At 46.8% G+C, this 18,776-nt stretch overlaps 1 protein-coding gene across 2 annotated transcripts; it reads right to left on the bottom strand.

Moving 5' to 3' along the window:
* Nucleotides 1–42: 42 nt before the first annotated feature.
* Lrrc41 (leucine rich repeat containing 41) lies at nucleotides 43–18,726 on the bottom strand. 2 transcript variants are annotated; one of them, XM_051172196.1, is made up of 10 exons: nucleotides 18,511–18,726; nucleotides 14,610–14,696; nucleotides 13,466–13,536; nucleotides 6,752–7,886; nucleotides 3,832–4,092; nucleotides 1,913–2,077; nucleotides 1,723–1,821; nucleotides 1,082–1,204; nucleotides 792–867; nucleotides 43–705 (listed from the first exon to the last, which is right to left on the bottom strand). In XM_051172196.1, exons 1-10 carry the CDS (start codon nucleotides 18,707–18,709, stop codon nucleotides 486–488), a joined length of 2,436 nt encoding a protein of 811 aa, XP_051028153.1. In that variant the 5' UTR covers nucleotides 18,710–18,726; the 3' UTR covers nucleotides 43–485. The 2 variants fall into 2 exon arrangements, with proteins under 2 accessions (XP_051028153.1, XP_051028154.1); XM_051172197.1 differs by lacking the exon at nucleotides 18,511–18,726 and adding an exon at nucleotides 14,805–15,312.
* Between the last annotated feature and the right edge of the window lie 50 nt (nucleotides 18,727–18,776).

The raw sequence follows: 18,776 nt of genomic DNA, 5'->3' as shown, positions 1-18,776 counted from the left end.
TGTTTGCCCAAATTTTTATTTTATAAGAAAAACTTTTGGTTAAAAAAAAAAAAAAGAAAGGAATAAAGGCATGAAAGGGACTGAGGCCTGGGAACAGACTGGTCAGCCCAAGATGGATGAGGCCTGGTGGCGGGCATTCCTACACCTGGCTAAAGCCTGGGTGCCTGCTACAGGAACGAAGCAGGTAACCCCAGGGCAGGGGGAGGGGGCTTTCCTCAGTGAAGATAATGGCCTATAACCTCCTGGCCTGGGGTTCCAGGGTACTGAGTAAGTGGCTCCAAAGCCTCTGAACTCAGTTGTGGGAATGCCTTTGTTGGACCTCATCAAGGCCTCCAGGACCTCAGTGCAAGGGAAGACGAAAAGAAAAATAGACAAAGTGGCAGAAGAAGAATGACAGAATCAGTGGTTGGGGATTCTGGGCAGCCCATGCCTCAGCCCCTGCAAGCTGATGGTACTGAGGATGGGCCTGTGAGGTACGGACCCCATCACATGGTGCTGACATAATCTGCAAAGGCCTGGGATGAGTCCCATGAGTCGCTAACCACATGGCAGGTAGCCCGGAGCCGCCGGATTGCTTCCCTTGCTGTGACTGCATCCTGGTCCAGCCAGTTCTGGAAGAGGCGCAGATGACCAAAGGCCCCACGGCCCCAGCGCTCCAGTCGCTTGGCGAACTCCAGAAGCCCATCTGGCTTGATGCAGTTGGAACTGGAGGGGATTAGATGAATTACACATCCAGGGAGCAGCTAGGCTTTTTGTCTCTGTCCCTTGCCTCCCAACCCTAGCTAGCATACCTGATATCCAGCTGACAGAGAGAAGAGGAAGAGTCCTCTGAGAAAACATCTGCTAGGGCCAACAGGCCAGCATTCCCTGGAGAGAGGGAGGGGGATACTCAGTACTTTTATCCAAGAACAGGGAAACAAGGGCATCCTGTCCCAGCTCCAGCTTGCGAGAACCCTAGGCCAATACCTATATTGCAGCCACAGCCTTCTCAGTGGAGAGGTCAAGACCTTTACCCGAAAGTTTGTGGGTCAAAGGCTGGTTCCTTCCTCCCTCCCCTCCCTCTCCAGGGTATGGTGCCCACCCAGGCGGTTCCCTGGTAGTCGAAGGCCTTTCAGTGTAGAGTTGCCCTTCATAGCAGCAACCATCTCAGGAAGAAACTGGACTGGGCGCTTCTCAAACAGACGGCAGAAGGAGAAGGTAATCTCTGTCAAGAGAAAGACTATTCAGATGACTGAAGCAGGGCTGGTGCTGTCCCTCCTGCCCAGGTGGTCCTAGCAAGGTATGTGAATTTATACAGACTTGCAAAGAAAAAATAATCTGTAATGTCCCAAGCAATGTTGGGACTCAATTCCAATAAGATATTGAGCCTAAATGTTTGTTGGGAGGAGCATCTCTGCATGAATACTTCTTTTATCCACTTCCTTTCCTTTTTAGTCACTGATCTCTTTGAAGGAGTAGAGATTAGTTGCAGATGAGTATCTGAAGGCAACATGGCACTCTACCCAGTGTTCCACTACCATTTCTGCCAGCCCCTTAAAAACAAAAGGGTGAGGCACTAAAAGTTGGATGCCCATGTTTGTAGCAGAGTTGATTCTGGGTCATATATATCCTTTATAGTCAAGGAAGATGTAAGACCAGTGAAAGAACAGTGGTTTGGACACAGATAGTGGCAAACCTACAATGAAGACACAGGAGTGTTCAGGTTCTGGATTAGGACCTTACCTTGGAGGGTCAGATTCTGTAGCAAAAAGAGCACCTCACTCTGACAGTCTGCAAGATTCATATCGTGGAAGCTCAGCCTCTTCAAGGATGGGTTGTATTCTGGATAGGAGACAGAAGCCATGTGCAGAGGGGCTTAATTTTCCTAGGGAACAGTGCTAAGTCCCTGCCTGTCCTCCTTCACCATTCCTACCTTTGAGTGTTTGCAACACGAGCCCAAAATCCTGGGGAGAGGCAAAGGTGGCACTGTCCAGTGACAGCTGCTGCAGAGAACCTGAGGCCTTCAGAACAGAGCAAAGCAGTGGGGCCGGCTGGGCACCTCGTGGAAATCCCATTTCCAACTGCTCTACGCAGTTTTCTGTATATGGTAGGAAGAGGAAAGTCCAATTAGCTGTCTCTGCTTCACTTAAAAATACATGTTTTGGGCACAATGGTGCATGCCTTTACAGGAGGCAGAGACAGGTGAGTTCAAAGCCAACGTAGTCTGCAGAGTAAGTTCCAGACTGATAGGGCTACACAGAGACACCCTTTCTCGAAAAAAAGTCATGTGTTTTTCTATGTGTGGACATGTGTCTACCACAGTGCTCATGTGGAGGTTAAGAGAACAACTTTCAAGAGTCAGTTCTATCATATGCATTCTGGGGATCATGCCAGGTCTGGTGGCAAGTGCCTTTCCATGCAAAGTCACTTAACGTCCCTCTATTTCCTGCAATAGGGTTTCTCTTGTGTAGCCTTGGCTGTCCTGGACTTGCTTTGTAGACCAGGGTGGCCTTGAACTTACAGTGGTCCATCTGCCTCTGTGTCCAGAGTGCTGGGATTACAGGTGTGTGCCACCATGCCCAGCAGAGAATGGTTTGTTTAAATACTTATCCTGCTCCTGCTATGTGTTGGGTATTATGCTAGGTTCTAGAAATGGACCGTTAAATACAAAATATTTGTCTTTGCATTCAGAGATAAGACACAAGCAAAATAAGTGTATGCTGGGGTGTGGGTAGATGGTTTGGGGTTGTTTGCTTTGGAAATGTGAATGAACCTGAGTTTGGATCCCTAGAACCTAACATAAATGGCAGGCCACACCTCAAACTCCAGCACTGCAGAGGTGGAGTCAGGTAGATCTGAGGGTTCACTGACAGCCATTCTAGCCAAAGCTGTGAGCTTAGTAAGAGACACATGTAATTGAGGGGAAAATGATGGAGGGATGGAAATATAGCTCAGTGGTTGGGTGTTTGCCTAGCATGTGTGAAGTTTAATTCTCCAAACTACAAACAAAAGCCCTTTGGGTCTGTGATGATTCAGAAGGTAAAAGTGATTGCTGTACAAATCTAGTTTCTGCATTCTACATGGGAGGACAGAACTGACACCTCAAAGTCCTCTCATTTGCACAGTGATACACACACACACACACATGCCTACACACAACAAAATTCTTAAGGGATAGAGGAAGACAGTGTCAACCTGTGGCCTACAAACCCATACACACCAAATGCCTAGTGATGCAAGAGGAGCCAGAATATGATAAGAGAAATGAAGCAGGACCACCGCTTCTAGTTTAAGAATTGTCAGCTTAGCTAGGTGTGGTGGTGCTCAACTTTAATCCCAGCACTTGGGAGGCAGAGGCAGGCAGATCACTGTGAGTTAAAGGCCAGCCTGGTCTACAAAGTGAGTCCAGGACAGCCAAGGTTACATAGGGAAACCCTGTCTCAAAAAATAACAGCAGCAGCAAAAAAGAATTGTCAGTTTAGATCCCCTTTTTGGAGACTGGTGTCCCAGTTATGCTCACTGCAGTCTAGGGATTCATTTTAAAGAATGGCAGCTATGCTGGGAGTGGTGGCATTTGCCTTTAATCCCAGCACTCGACAAGCAGAGGCAGGTGACTTCAAGGCCCGCCTGGTCTACAAAGTGAGTCTAGAACTGCCAAGGTTACACAGAGAAACCTTGTCTTGAAAAACAACAAAAAATTATTTTTTAAAAAAAGGGATTAAGAAAACATGGCAGCTAGTAAGGAGAAACATAATAGGACAGTAGGGTTGACTGGAACTGGATCTACAGTTGAAGTTCCCTCTACACACCCAAAAACTGTTGGAGCTATGTATGTGCACATCACTGCTTCACCTGGTATTTCCTCATCTCCAATTATGTGGCTAGGGGGTCCAGCATTCTCTGGTACAGTAGGGTTGTCCCTCTGGCTTGGGTGATCAACACGAATAGACAGGACCCGCAGCAGGGGCAAGGCTCGCACGATGGCACGAGTTAATTCCAGGATGGGTAGTGGTGAAAATAGGTCACTGAGATGCAGAGCACGGAGGCGACATCCAGCCTGGGCTGACAGGGCCCGCAGGCTGTCCAGTAGGCGGAAGATATTAGAGCCCAGGCCTATGGGAAAAGAGAGATTAAGTTATAAAGGTGGGAAATTTAAGCAGAAGTAATATTCAGTGAAAACTAAATGTATGTATTAATTACTACCAGGTCTTGAGCTTTGGATCAGATGTAGTATTTTTAGTTTTGAGACAAGGCTTCAGGCCTTAACACTTCTGCCTTTAAGTATTTGTCTCATGCATTCTTGCCTTTTCCTTGGATAACTAGCCAATTGCTATCTGCTGTACTGTACTCTGAAATCATCAAGGGAATCCCAAAATAAAATAGGATGTGGTCATGTCAGTAGTTCTACTGTAGACCCAGAGGGCTGCACAGTTATCTTGGTACAGATTCTAAGTAGCTTCCTAAAGATGCAATTTTGCATAATCAGGTCCTATCTAGGAGAAAGCAAGTCATGAGTGGGACAGTGGATTGGGTCTCAGAACACAGCTCTACAGAGTCAGGTATTGGTTCTAAAATTGTGGAAAGTCTGATCTTACAGGTCATGGAGTGCACTTGTGAACTGAGAAGTAATGATGATCCAACCCAGTAAACTATAGGTGGGAAAGACAGGAAAAAAACCCTATAGACAATGTGTGCATCCAGGTCAGTGGTATAGTGTGTGCCTATGTCTGTGAGTTTGATGACAAAAAAGAAAAAAGGATGCATACTGAATAATCTAGCTTATAGGCTTCCCAGTTCAGTTTTAAAGAATGTAAAGGAGATAAACTACAAGGGAGAAGAAATTGTTGGCAGAAAAAAACTTGACATTCAGAGGCCTGAAGACTGAACAACAGGTTCTAAACTGGAATCCCTGGTGGTAAAGTAGGGCTGAACATGAACAAAACAATCGTGTAAAATTAGGAGGTATGGTGGAGTAGGACTGTAGTCCCATGTGAGGGTGGAGGCAGGAAGACCACTGTTGTGTCTCCTGTTTTTCCAAACTAAATGTTGCCAGTGTTGGCCTTAACTTGGTATCTTCCTGTCTCCACTTCCTGTACAACCATGCTCAGCCAGCCTGTAATTGGCTTCCAATGAACAAAACTGCGTGTTTAAAGTGCAAACAATGGATTGTATGAAAGAAGGACTGCTAAAATTAAGTCAGGTGTAGACTAATGATAACCTGAATTAAGGATTCAAATATAAATGGATTTGGAAAATGTAAATGTAGGACCTAGTGACTAAATATATTGGAAAGGGCAGAATCTTGGTTTCTTTGGGTAACTGACTCAGTTGTGTCCTTGAGCACAGCTAGATGAGTATGGAAATGGCTGGAAGGGTAATAGTAGTCATAAGCTGAATAAATGGATCTGGATGTTCAGGGGAAAGACTGGGCTAATGCCCTGGGCTGAGGGAAGGGGAACATTAGCATCAATGGCATTGAAGCTACAGGAATGGAGGCAGTTGTCTAGAAAAGGAGATAAAGTGGGAGAATTTGGAGAAACTGATGATTAGGAAGGGAAACATTGAGGTAATAGGAGTATTTCAGGAACAAATAGTTTTGGGTTTTTTTTCTTTTTTTAAACAAGGTTTGTCTATGCCCCGAAACTTGCTTTGTAGATCAAGCTGGCCTGAAATTCACACAGATCTGTCTAACTCAGCCTCCCAGATTTGTATTAAGTGTGTGTACTACCACACTCACCTCAGGAATAAGTAGTAAGTGTGAGATGAAGATGGAGACCTGCATGTGAAATCTAGTAGGAAGGACAGCCTTGATGGCCTACGCCCTTTGTGTACTGGTGAGGGTGTGAGGCTTGAGTGGAGGTAGAGATGGCTTCTCTAGAAGAGACAAGAGGGAGGAAATGGAATGTTGGTGGAGATCTGATTTAATGTTTGGGTGGTAAGAAAAGCAGTAGATGGGAAATACAGTGATTTAATACAATGGATTTTGAAGTCAAGATATCTGGGCTTGGATATTGGCTCTACAGTTTGCTAAGCAGGGCTATCCTGGGAAGGTCACTTGCTATCTTAAGGTTGATGTTAAAGCATTTGAGAAGCAACCCTCCCTAGAAAAGGAGGAAGTACAGATCTAGAGTATGGGGAAATAATTAGCTTCAGATAAGGTATCTTGTGAAGAAAAGGAAAATACCCCAGAAGTAGGCTAGTTAAAGGGATTCATATCTGACTTATTTATCTACTACGGAGAGTTTGGAACTGGCAGATTGGGAGTTCATGTTGCAGATGCAGTAAGGGGTATTAAGAGTTTGATGGCCATGAACGCCACATTGTGTGGTTTCTGTAGTAGGTAGTACTTTGAAATTTAGGTAGTTTGAGCCAGATTGTAGACTTTGTTGACAGTGTATGGTAAGTGGATAAGGACAGAAGCCTGTCTCATAGGTTGCTGTATTGTTTTTTGTTTGTTTTTAAAGCTTGGGCAATTACTTTGATGTGACTAGTGTGATACAAATCCAGAGGCCTGGCTGGGTCTGAACTATCTGTCTCTGACTTTTCAACCTCTCTAGAAGCCTTTCTTCCAATAGTAAAATGCAGATTGACTACAGACCTCATTTCCTCTCCCAACATTGACAGTGTGCCAGTTTTGTTTTGTTTGTTTGTGTGTAGCTTTTGCCTCCATGAGACACAAAGGACCACATCTCTATCCCCGATCATACTTCCCACTCTGAATTAGGCACAGTGCTTCTGAGATTCAAGCCCAGCCCAGTTCTTCAGTGCTCACCATTGTAGGACAGTGTAAGGCTCTCCAGTGATACCCAAGAGCTCAGCAGGTGGCACAGTGTCAGAGCTGCCTCTGTGGAGAGAGGAACTGTGAACAGCTCCAAGGTGGAAATGCTGCGGAATCGCTGGGATGCCTCCAGTGCTGGGAGCCCCAAACAGCTGGGATCTGATCCATCCAGAGCTCCACAAGCTACTTCACCAATCTCCATTTCTTCACCATCTTCCTTCTCACCAGCCACAATAAAAACAAAGTCATATAGGTCTTCAGACTCCGCACCAGGCCCCTGACGGGTGCGGGCACCCTTTTTCCCTGCGGCTCGCTTGAAACGCTTTAAGGGCTTTGGCTGTGAGGCTGAGCTAGCTGGAGCCCTTTTGGATGATGTAGAAGAGGAGGCAGAGGAGGTGGCAGCTGGAGCAGAAGGTGGCTGCTTGGTGCCAGAAGCCTCGTAAGAGGTGGCTGGAGGGTACAGCTCCCTCTTAGAGTCTATCCCGCCTATTGTCAGGCTCTCTTGTGTGCTGCGGCGTGTTACACGAGTGGTAGGTACAGCCCTGGGCATCTGCTTGACTTCACTCTTCCTCCGGGTAGCCATCAGCGCCGCAGCACACCGCTCTGCTGCATCCCGACGAGGCCTACGTGAGCCTAGCAATAAGGACCCTTCATCTCGGGATGGGGCCCGGCCCCGGGAGGCTTCACCACAGAGGTGGCAGGGCAAGCTACCAGGACCTGGCTGCCAAAAGCCAGCACTCATGGTGAGGATAAGGATGAAAAGTGCTGACTCAGGCACAGGCCAAGAGTACAGTGACACTTGGCTAACAGCCCCATGGTGAATAAGCTGATGTAACAGCTGTCTGAGTGACTGCTGAGCAGCTACGTCAGAAAACAGCAGGTGGCGGAACTTGAGCGTTTGCAGAGAACTGGCCAGGGTCTCTAGAACCCTGCGGTTGGGTTCAGCCACTAGCTCAGTTGCTCCCTGCAGCATATTGCAGATGGTTAGCTGTCGGACGTGACGAGAGCTGTGGAGGAGAGGTGAGAAGCGCTGATCGCAAAGACGCTTATCAGAAGACACGTCAATGGTTCCACGTAGAACATGGGAAAAAAAGGCCTCCATAAACTTGGCTCGCCAACAAGTCACACTCTAAAAAACAAGACGCCAGATATGTGTCATGTGCCCGAGAGTTTCCTTCTACTAGCAAATACTGCTGAGAGCTCACTGAGCTAGGCATCGAACTGAGTTACACTAATTCATAGTTTTCACACCTTTGAGGTATGCATTACTGGCAGCCCCACTTAAAAAGTAAGGGACACAAACAGATGAAGGAACATATTTGACTTCTGTCGGGTAAATGCATCGTGCTCCTTGTCTGACAAGTGGTGCCTGTATACATAGGTATGTAGAGGTCAGAGGTGGTCCTCCAGCATTGATCTTTAGGTGCTGGATACCTTTTTTTTTTTTAAGATTTATTATATATCAGTATTCTGTCTGCATGTGTGCCTGTCTGTCGTAAGAAGACAGACAGATAGATGGTTGTGAGCCACCATGTGGTTGCTGGGAATTGAACTCAGGACCTTTGGAAGATCAGTCAGTGCTCTTAACCTCTGAGCCATCTCTCCAGCCCTACCTTTGTCTTGGTAAGATGCTCTCACTGGGTTGAGGCTTGCCAAATACTTTAGACTACAAGGCCATCAAGCTCAAGGGATCTGTTCTCCCCCAGTGCTAGATTAAGTGAGCACCATTCTATGAGTTCCAGGTCAGCCACGGCTACACAGAAAACCTGTCATGAGGCAAGTGCACCAAAGGAGCTGGGTGTGGCTGTGAATGGATTTAACAGAAGTTATCTCTGGATACGGTACAGGTAAGATGGTAGTCACAACTGGGACCCAAGAAATCTGGTTCTGAGGAACAGTCTGTATGTGTGCCCACATGTCTGTGTGTCCCTGTGACCGCCAAACGTCTGTATTGTGTGCCTCTGACACTTTCTGTTTAAGATAGTGTTAGAGCTAATTGGTTAGTTTAGCCATCTTAATTTGGGAATTCCGTTTCTGGGTTTGGATTATAGGCAGGTATCATGCCCAGCCCAGGATTTGCCCTGTCTTGGAAAAACCGAAGGTAACAAATTTTTTTCTTTGTCTTGGTTTTCTATCTTTTCTCTTGATAGAAGAGACAGGGTATCTCTGTCCTTGGCTGTCCTAGATCTAGCTCTGGAGACCAGGCTGGTCTCAAACTCAAAGAGATCTGCCTGCCTCTACCTCCCGACTGCTGGGATTCAAGTTATGTACCACTGCTACACACAAAATATTTGGTACAAATCAGAATTTCTTGTACAGTTCTCTTCTGCTACCACCCCAAAAGGCATGTCAGCTTCCCTGACTTGATGATTCTATATGTGACATTTTTATTTTTTGGTTTTTGGAGACAAGGCTTCTCTGTCCTGGACTCACTTTGTGGACCAGGCTGGCCTCGAACTCAGAGATCACCTGTGTCTTCCTCCCAAAGTGCTGGGATTACAGGTATGCACCACTACACCTGGCTGAACATTTTTATTTTTAAAACTCTTCCCCTGGGGCTAGAGATAGCACAGGTTAAGAGCTCTGTCTGCTCTTCCCAGAGGCCCTAAGTTCAATTCCCAGAAATTACATGGTGGCTCACACCATCTAGAATGTGATCTGGTGCCCTCTTCTGGTGTGCACTGCATACATAATCTTTAAAAAACCAAACAAGCACTCGGGAGGCAGAGGCAGGCAGATCACTGAACTCGAGGCCAACCTGGTCTACAAAGCAAGTCCAGGTCAGCCAAGGTGACATGGAGAAACCCTGTCTCGAAAAAACAAAACAAAAGCTGGTCTTTTGTTTCTGCTGTGGTAGTATTTAGGTGTACTTTCATGCTTAAGTCAGTCTACATGTGTTGTTTACCTACCACACTGGAAATATTTTGAATCCTTTAGGGTCCACATAACACTTCTCCCCACACACTTGTTGACCCACATAGTTTAAAAAAAAAAAAAAAAGATTTATTTATTATTATGTATACATTACTCTGCCCACATATACACCTGCATGCCAGAAGAGGGCATCCGATCCCATTATAGATGGTTTTGAGCCACCATGTGGTTGCTGGGAATTGAACTCAGGACCTCTGGAAGAATAGTCAGTGCTCTTAACCACTGAGCCATCTCTCTAACTGTATACTTTAAGCTTGCCTCAATTCTGCTCCAGCACGCAGATAGCTTAACCTATACAGTCCTGGAAATTGTTTGCAAGCCGAGCATGGAGGTGACATATGGCATTAATTCCAGGCAGACAGGCAAATCTGAGCTGCAGACTAGCCAGAGGTATATGATGAGACCTTGTTCCAAACAACTTCAATAAACCAACTTTAGAGGGAAGTTATGGCTATGAAAAATCTGGACACGATTGTGACCCAAGCTATTGTGGCTGTTTCTGCATAAGAGGAATAATAGACATGCAGGTGAAACTAAAGGCTGATGTTTCTAGCCCTGCTGATAAAGGCGCAGTATCTTGCATATGGTAGTTGCACAAGCAGCATGGCACAATTAATAGAAACAAGTACTCCATATCCAAATTGCTTCAAGCTGAATATCTCATGTACTCAGGATAACCTTTGGGAAGACCTCCTTCTAGTGTATCATCTGTAACAACTGTACTAGCAGTAATTGTAGAGGTTGAATATATAAATAATATAATATATAAAATTATAATAGCCCAGTGGTTTTTCATGAATTCTTATACAAGTAGAAGTTACTTTTCCATTGTTACTTTTAGAATATGTGCAAAAAACATCCGATGCTGAAAACGTACCTGAGAAGTTTAGCCCAAGCAACTCATTTCGTGGACTACAGCACAATGCAAACTGAATTCAACACCCTTTTGCATGGGGGTAGTGGAAATGACTCACTGCTAATGAGATGGCATTTGCCTACCTTGGCCTGTCCTCCATAAGCTGGCAGGTCAGGCACTGATAGAGGTGGAAAATGTGTACAAATGCAGGAGGGCTAAATACTTCCACTAGCATCAGTAGAGGTTCATAGGTAGTGTCCATTTTTATTCTGTGTGCAGCTTTTGTTTTACAGTTTGTTGAGAAGGGGTTTGTAGTTTTGTTGCCACAGCTGGCCTCAAGATCACTAGTTGTGATTGATTTTGAATTCCTTATCCTTCCTACCTCTACTTTTTTAAGTGTAGGCATCCAGGTATGCTGCCACTACCACCTCCACTTCCCCTCCCTCTTCATCTAAAAAAGGGTCTGCATTTATGTCTGTTTCTTATGTGTATGGGTGTTTTGTCTACATTTATGTCTGTGCAGTGACTGAGGGAGTAAGAAGAGGTTCCTGGATCCCTGGACTAAAGTTACAGTTGTAAGATACCATGAGCGTGCTAGAAACTAAAGCTGGCTCTTCCGGAAGAGTGCCAGTACTTTCAACTACTGAGGCATCTCTCCACCCCTCAAAATAGCTTTCTGACCCTGTGTGACTTCACTTTCACAATGATTTTTTTTTTTTTTGCTCAACAGGAAAAGCACACCTGATCCTGTCATGAACACATTTAGGACACTTGGGAACAACCATGGGCTGTCCTGTTGACATGTTTTATTTTGGAAGATCTCATTACAGTAGTCTCCTAGCATCAACCCTTTATAGTTAGTCTGGGAACAGAGCATGCTCCCCAACTTTCTTAGTATAAGGTAAACAACCCTTGGGTGGGTGGATGGATGAATGAATGAATGCTGTGACAGTTTGTTTCAACCAATAAAACAATTAAGGCACAAGTTTCAGGCATGTGATCCTAAGAATGACATTTTTTAACAAAAGAAAAAAAAAGCTTTATTAAACAAGAGGTAAAAATGTTACTTTCCTACATATTATGTCATTGAATGTTTTTTCCTTCACTGGAGTTTCTGGAGTCAGAGTCTCAGTCTTATATAGTAAAGGCTGGCTTTGGTACGTAGCTAAGGATAATCTTGAACTTCTGATCCTCCTATCTCCAAAGTCCAAGTGCTGAACTTAGAGTTCTGTGTACGACCATATACGGCTTTATACAGGCAAGTACTCCAGCAACTACACTATACCCTCATTCCCTACTGGCACTTTTTGTAGTTTTACAATGTGTTCAATTCTTTCCTCATTTTATTCTATTGAGATGTTTATGGTTTTCTTATTGTCTATATGTTAATTTTTTTGTTTGTGTGTGTGTGAACATGGAGGCCAGAAGTAGGCATCAGATCCTGTGGACCTGGAGTTATAGGCAAACAACCAGTCAGCGCTGGAAACAGAACTTGGGTTCCTGGAAGAGCAACAAGTATTTTTATCTGCTGAATCATCTCCAGCTCTTATATTTTTACTTTGCAAATAGTGTTTCAATGGTTGCCTTCTAGTTGATCATTAGATAATAATTAAAAATAAAAGCAACTAGACTTGGTAGCACATGCCTGTAATCCCAGGACTCAGGGAGGCAGAGACAGATGAATCATTGTGAGTTTGAGGCCACCCTGATCTACAAAGTGAGTCCGGGACAGCCAAGGCTACACAGAGGGGAGGGGGAAAAAAGTGCTCCAGTAATTTTGATCTGAACTAGTGAACAGAATTTTGGGGCAAAAGGAGTCTCACTAGAGACCCTGTCCAACCCATCTCACAATTCTGAGTTCCCTATAAGCCCTGAATATTCTTATGTGAAATTGTTATCCAGACTGTTTGAATTCTTAATAACAAGGCGTTTATTACTTCTGAAATTAAGATTAGCAAAATGTATTTTCTTTTAGATTCAAGTTTGCTTGTAGCTTGTCTTTCTTTCCTTTTTTTTGGTTTTTGAAATGGTTTCTCTGTGTAGCGCTGGCTGTCCTAGACTCACTTTGTAGACCAGGCTAGCTTTGAACTCAGAGATCTCCCTGCCTCTGCCTCTCGAGTGCTGGGCTTAAAGGTGTGCACCATGATAGCTGTTTCTTGTTGTCTCTTTTTTCAGAAATAACATCTCATATTTCAAATGTGGCTCAACTGATGGGGCTCTGATGTTCTCTTCCCCATATTCTAAAGGAAGACGGCCTGACTACTCTAGAACCAGGAGGACAGCCCTCCCCCTGCCCCACATATTCATGCTCATCTGTGTTCACACAGATCAGAGTGCACAGTGAGTAGCTTCAGTCAGTGTTGACTAGCTATTAATCCTTCTTATTTTATGTTTGGGTGTTTTGCTTACATGTGTATCTATGCACCATGTTCGTGCCTGGTACTCAATGAGGCAGGAAAAGGATGTTGTATTTCTTGGAAGTAGAGGTCCTGACAGTTCTGCGGTGTTGTAGGTCCTGGGAACTGAACCTAGGTTCTCTGCAAAAGCAGCCCATTCCCTTGACTGATGAACCATCTCTCACCAGACCCTCCTTTGTATATAGCTTCTCCTAAGCCAGATGAATGTTTTTGTACTTAACAAAGATGAATTGGTTGCTCTGTTAAGTTTTTTGTACCAGCTTTGTCAAAAACTCAAGGAATCATGGGTCTGCATTCCATTGTGATCATACCCTGTCCTGTTTTATGTACCCTGTAATCATCGTGAACAAGTCAAGGCTAAATGTCAAATGAGCCAAATCCTTGTGACAAATCACCTGAGCTCACTCCCTGAACCTCAGCAGTTCCCAGTTTTTGTGTGCATGTTGTACTGGCTTTTACTATGCAGGATTAGTCTAGAGTTTTCCTGATACCTTAACTTACCTCCAAACTAGAAGGCCTTGTTTTCATCAGCTCATCCCAGAGTCGGCGCCAGATAGCCTGAGTGGAGAGACCTATAGGAAGAAATAGCAGTTGGCTGACTGCTGCCCACCATGAGGCTAGAGGACAGTACAGACAGCTGAGTAGTTAAGAGTACTGACCCGAAGGACAGATGGTCTGGGCTTATATATTAACATACTATTTTAAAGCTATATGACCATTGACAAGCTATTTAATTTTTGTTTCCTTATTTGTAAAATATCATTAATACCTCATTCGTAGGGCTGTTGAAAAAGGATTAAGTGAGTAAATGAATTTCTCTGGGTTAAGTTCCTAGAACTGCTTATCCCAAATATAACATGTTGGGCCAGGTGTGGTGGCTCAGCCTTTAATCCCAGCACTTGGGAGGCAGAGGCAGGCGGATCTCTGAGTTCCAGGCCAGCTTAGTCCTCAAAGTGAGTCTAGAACAGCAAAGGCTACACAGAGAAACCCTATCTCAAAAAACCAAAACCAAAAACAACAACAAACCCAAAACAAATATAACATGTTAACTGAGCCAACGAGGAAGAACTTGGTAAAATAAAGAACTGATGTCCAAATGTTCTAGTTATAGCTTGTGTTTTATCAGAGCAACAGCAATGGTATACATGTGTTATAGGACACCGTAGGAAATAATATAAGAAAATAGATGTGAACGTGCTGTTTATAAAAGATCTATTTTTTTTTTTCATGTGGTTTTGCCTGGATGTATACTGAATACCACATACCTGATACCTAAAGAGGCCAGAAGAGGATGCTGGATTGCTGGAATTAGAGTTGTGAACTGCTATGTGGGTGCTGGGACCTGAACCCAGTTCTTTCCAAGAGCATCAAATGTTCTAAAACCACTGAGCCACCTCTCCAGCCTTATGTAGGTGCTTTTTTGTTGTTTTTTTGAGACCAGCCGCTGGTCTAGAATTCACTCCATAGACCAGGCCGGCCTCAAGCTCATGGAGAGCCACTTGCCTGTGCCTCTCAAATTCTGGGATTAAAGGTGTGTACCACCACACCCGACTAAGGTACTTTTCTGAAAAGCACAAAGCTCTAATTGGGTATCAGTTACCTGAAGAACATCAGGTAACTAAGAAAGAGTAGGAAAGATACTTACCTTTTTTGAGGGCAGTTTCCTCAATCCTCTCCAAGTAATATATATTGAGCAGAGGTAAGATGCTTTGAAGTATTGGGCCTGGGAGGGCTATAAAAACCAAGACAAAAAGTTTACTTTTTCCCTTCCAGGGTTCTAAACATTAGCTGTCTTAAGGCAGTTGGAAATTCAGGGGAAAGGCGAGTTAAACAAACTGACCTGTTCATTGAGGCCAGTATACTTCTGCCCAAGAAGCATTGGGCTCTGAGTATACTCTGAGCTAGTAGCTTCCTATGAAAACTAAAGATAATTGTGTTCTTTAAATCTGTCATACCTTAAAAATAAAATCAGTCTTTCCCTGTATTCCAAAAATGGAGGCAAGAGGATGAGGAATTCAAGGCTAGCCCCAACTATGAAGCTTTGCTATCCATAGTCTTTTGAGTTGCCTTTACTTATTCTTCCCTCTTGGCCTCATAAAAAGCAGCACTAATCTTACAAAAAAGGAAAGATTAAGTTATTTGTCCAATACACAATGAATGGTATGAGTCAGAATTTGTCCAACATGAGATACAAAGTCCTATGGTTTATTATACTCCCTCCTAGAACTAGAGAAGTTAGGGAGAACTGGTATTTGCTCTGTGTGAGTCAAGATCGTATTCCAGCACTTGGGAGGCTGAGGCAGAAGTACTGTTTCAAGTTCAAGCTAGCCTGAGCTACATACTGACTATCAGGCCAGCCAGGGATCACATAAAACAAAACAAAACAGGGTGTGTGCATTGGGGATTGTATGACGAGGGAATAGATAGAAATGTCTACCTCATGACATTAAAGATCATGCTTGTAATTTGTTTAACACAATACCCACCCATAATAAGATCAGCAAATATTGGGTATTATTATGTTCGCTCTGTCTATTCAATTTAAGCTTAAGATCGTGTAGTATAGTAAAACTTCCATTCCTTGATCTACTTTAAAAAATATTTTCTCTTTAAATTATGTGTCTATGTGTCTACAGGAGGCATGTGAAGCTGAGTGCAAGTGCCTGTAGAGCTCAAAGTAGAGTTCCAGGCAGTTTTGATCTGACATGGGTGCTAAGAACTGAACTGTCCTGTGTAAAAGGAGTACTTTCCCCAGCACCTCCAACTTTTAAAAGACAGGGTCTCACTCCTGGCTGCCCTGTAACTTTAGGTAATCCTTCTGTCTCAGCCTCCTGAGAGCTGGGATTATAAGTGTTGAGTCACCACACATAGCTCTTCCTCAGTGTATTTTTTCCGTTAGTTGAGGAATAACTGAACTTGAGATCCAAGAATCTAGTATACCTTTTTTAATCTATCAGGTACTCAGTGGTATCCACTGTACCTGTTGAATGCCCACTGAGTCCCTGTGCTGTCCTACTAATGTAGGCCTAGCATCTGAACCGACTGTTTTTTATTTGATCTCTATTCTCTGAGTATTGCTCTTCCTGATGATAATTATTCTGTTCAACCTTTCAAAAGCTCTCCATTCAAAACAAAGTTCAAACCTCACATCCTGGCATTTAGGGTCTCACATCTTGTTCTACTGAACTTTTCTCATTGTACTCTTGAGAGATGTGCCACAACAGGTCAAAGGACAACCTAGAAACTGACCTTAGGTTGAAAGGCTTGACAGCAGGTGTCTTATCTTCTCAGCCATCTCACTGGCCCATTGGTTTTTTTCTGTTCTTGGGGTGTGTGTGTGTGTTTCATTGCACTACACTACACTGAATTGCCTCTATTTACCTCCCCTCTCAGCAATTCTAGTCCTCCGAGTAGCCTTTTCTCACTGTCTTCTAGCTCACTTCCCTGTGACTTCCCTCTGGAATAGCACTGCTTGAGAGGTCTTTTCCTTGGCCCCTCTAAAAGCTCTTACTGGGCGGCTATTTACTTGCTCTAGCCCACTAGAGGCTCTCCTGTCTCCTCTCAGCCAGGCTGGAGCTCAACCAAGAACAATGAGGTGGTGATAAGGACAGAAAAGACATGGCTCCAGAGCTTCCCCTTTCCACCTTCCACTCTGCTCCCTCTCAGCTCTTTGATCCTATCCACAAACTCTACTGTCTGTCTTTATTCTTCTTTGCTTCCTTCTAGCTCAGACTTTTTAAAACGATGCTTCTTCCTCTTTGCAAGGTGTGGCCTCCACACCACTCAACTCCTAGCCAAGATAAGCATCTAAGAATCTCCAGGCAGATACAGGCTTCTGCATTCCCAGGACTTCTCTGAGGCCCTGCTCAGCCCAACTGAGGCCTTTCTCCCATTCACTTTGGGTCAGCCTGACCTTTTTCTGCTCAGCTGAGAACACGGCCTCCACAATCTCCCTCACACAAGGCCTGAGGACTTCTTACCCCTCCGCCCCCTCCCCCCACCTTTAGAAAGGCCCTTGGGCCTGCTCAGCAGTGGTGGCCCACTCCAAGCACAAAAGGGCCTACTTGGCCACTCTGTAAGGCCTTAGAGAATATTCCAGAGCCGAAACCTTCAAACCCAAACCCACCTATAGTTTAGACAAACCCTTAACCTCAGTTCGTAACTGTCCAGGGCCTTCCTTCTGGCAAACATGTCACTACCACCATGGGGCCTCCTGGTGGAATATCCCCTGCACACCCGAAGGCCAGGAGCCTCCTCTAATGTTCCCCCCACCTTCCATTTGGCCTGACCTGTGCTTTCATCCAACTTCAGCCTAACTCTCCACCACCACCAGCACCATTCTGTCAGGCCCTGGCCTCCCTTGTCTCTCTTGAAGCCAGGCCTGCCTTGGAGGGCCATAACTTTCTCTTTAGCTCCCTCCTCTCAGTCCTCACATAGTGGACCCCTTCCCCTTGTAACTTGGGAGGCCGCGGGCCCGCGGTACCCTCCTCCAGCAGGGCCTCCGTGAGACCATCTGGTCGAGGCGCTCCAGGCCGCTCGCTGGCCTTCGCTCAGTTCCGACCGCCTGGACGGGTCTCCAGCCCCTTGGTACCGGCCGCTCTCAGGCCCGAGGCCGCGGTTCCCTTCCCACCGGACCAAGGCCTCTTCCCCAGGACGGGTCTTATCCCATTCCGGCTCCTCGGCCGGCCAGGGATGCCCTAGCCCCGGCCCCGCCGGAGGCCTCCTCGGCCCTTCCCGGGGCCGCTCTTCCGAGCCTGTCCCCGCTGGCTGAACTTGTCCGGGCCACGTCCACTCACTTTCCACCCTTCTTCGCCGCCCCGGCCTTTGCACGGGGCCTGCGGCGATCCCCGCTTCGCGGGCGGGCCGGCAGCGCCGCTGAGCAGTGAGGTCTGGGGCGTCGGTGCGCTCCCTTGAGCCCCTGGGCCGTCAACCAGGCCACGGCGCCCCCAGCCCTGCGGCTGCCCTCCAACCCCATTCCCTCGCTCGGCGCCCCGCCGCCGCACCCCGCCCATCCGCTGGCCTCCGGGAGTCTGGCTACCCGGGGTGCACCCCGCACACAGCGGAGGCCTCGGGCCGTCGTCAGCGGAGGGGGCTCCAGGCCCGGCCTCCCTGCCGCGGGGTCGGGCCTGCCAATTTCGGCCCCTGCCCCGAGGCGGCCCGGCCATCCCTGGCCGTCGGTTCGCCATCCGAGACTCCTCCGTCCCGTCCGGCCGCAGCCCAGGGTCAGTTCCGAGCCTGCGCTCCGGCCCGCCGCTCCGGCCCCTGTCGCTAGGGCCCTGCCAGCTGCGCCCCACGCCGGGCCTTCTGGCCTCGCCCCCCGCGCCCCCCAGGCAAGCCGTGGTTCGGGTCCCCCGGGCTCATCTGGTGTCAGTCTTCACTCCGTCCAGCCCTGTCAGTCGCAGGATTCATGCTCCGACTCCATAACCTGACTTCCAGTGCCCCGGGCCGGGCCTTGCCCCGGGCCTCTCGGCCTCGCCCCCCGCGCCCCCTAGCCGCTGGGCCGCCCCCGCTCGCTGCCGGAGGTAGCCCCTCACTCCGCCACTTACCCCACACCCCGCTCTCCAGAACCCCCATATGGGCGCTCACTGCCCGCCCGCACAGCTCGAACAGGGCGGGGGGAGCGCTGGGGCCCGAGGCCGAGCTCTTCGCTGGCGCCGCCTCCCGGGACGTGGCCTCCATGGTCGTTGCCGCCGCTACCTCACAGAACCAGCAACTCCGGGCGCGCCAGGCCTCGGGCGCCGCCATCTTGGGGAGGTGCGCGAGCCCGGGAGTGGCACGCGCAGGCCGCCATCTTGAAGAGGTCAGCTCTTAG

The sequence above is a fragment of the Acomys russatus genome, chromosome 29 (assembly GCF_903995435.1).
Source record: "Acomys russatus chromosome 29, mAcoRus1.1, whole genome shotgun sequence".
In the NCBI taxonomy this organism is placed as follows: Eukaryota; Metazoa; Chordata; class Mammalia; order Rodentia; family Muridae; genus Acomys; species Acomys russatus.
This window is presented reverse-complemented; position numbering and strand designations above follow the sequence as displayed.

What these genes read in the sequence shown, in the direction of transcription:
- Lrrc41 (XM_051172196.1), bottom strand. Translation starts at nt 18,709, where the DNA reads ATGGCGGCGCCCGAGGCCTGGCGCGCCCGGAGTTGCTGGTTCTGTGAG. An exon ending in GGAAACTGCCCTCAAAAAAG is followed by an intron (nt 13,537 to 14,609) that starts GTAAGTATCTTT and finishes TTCTTCCTATAG; the next exon opens with GTCTCTCCACTCAGGCTATC. An exon ending in CCTTACACTGTCCTACAATG is followed by an intron (nt 4,093 to 6,751) that starts GTGAGCACTGAA and finishes CTTTTCCCATAG; the next exon opens with GCCTGGGCTCTAATATCTTC.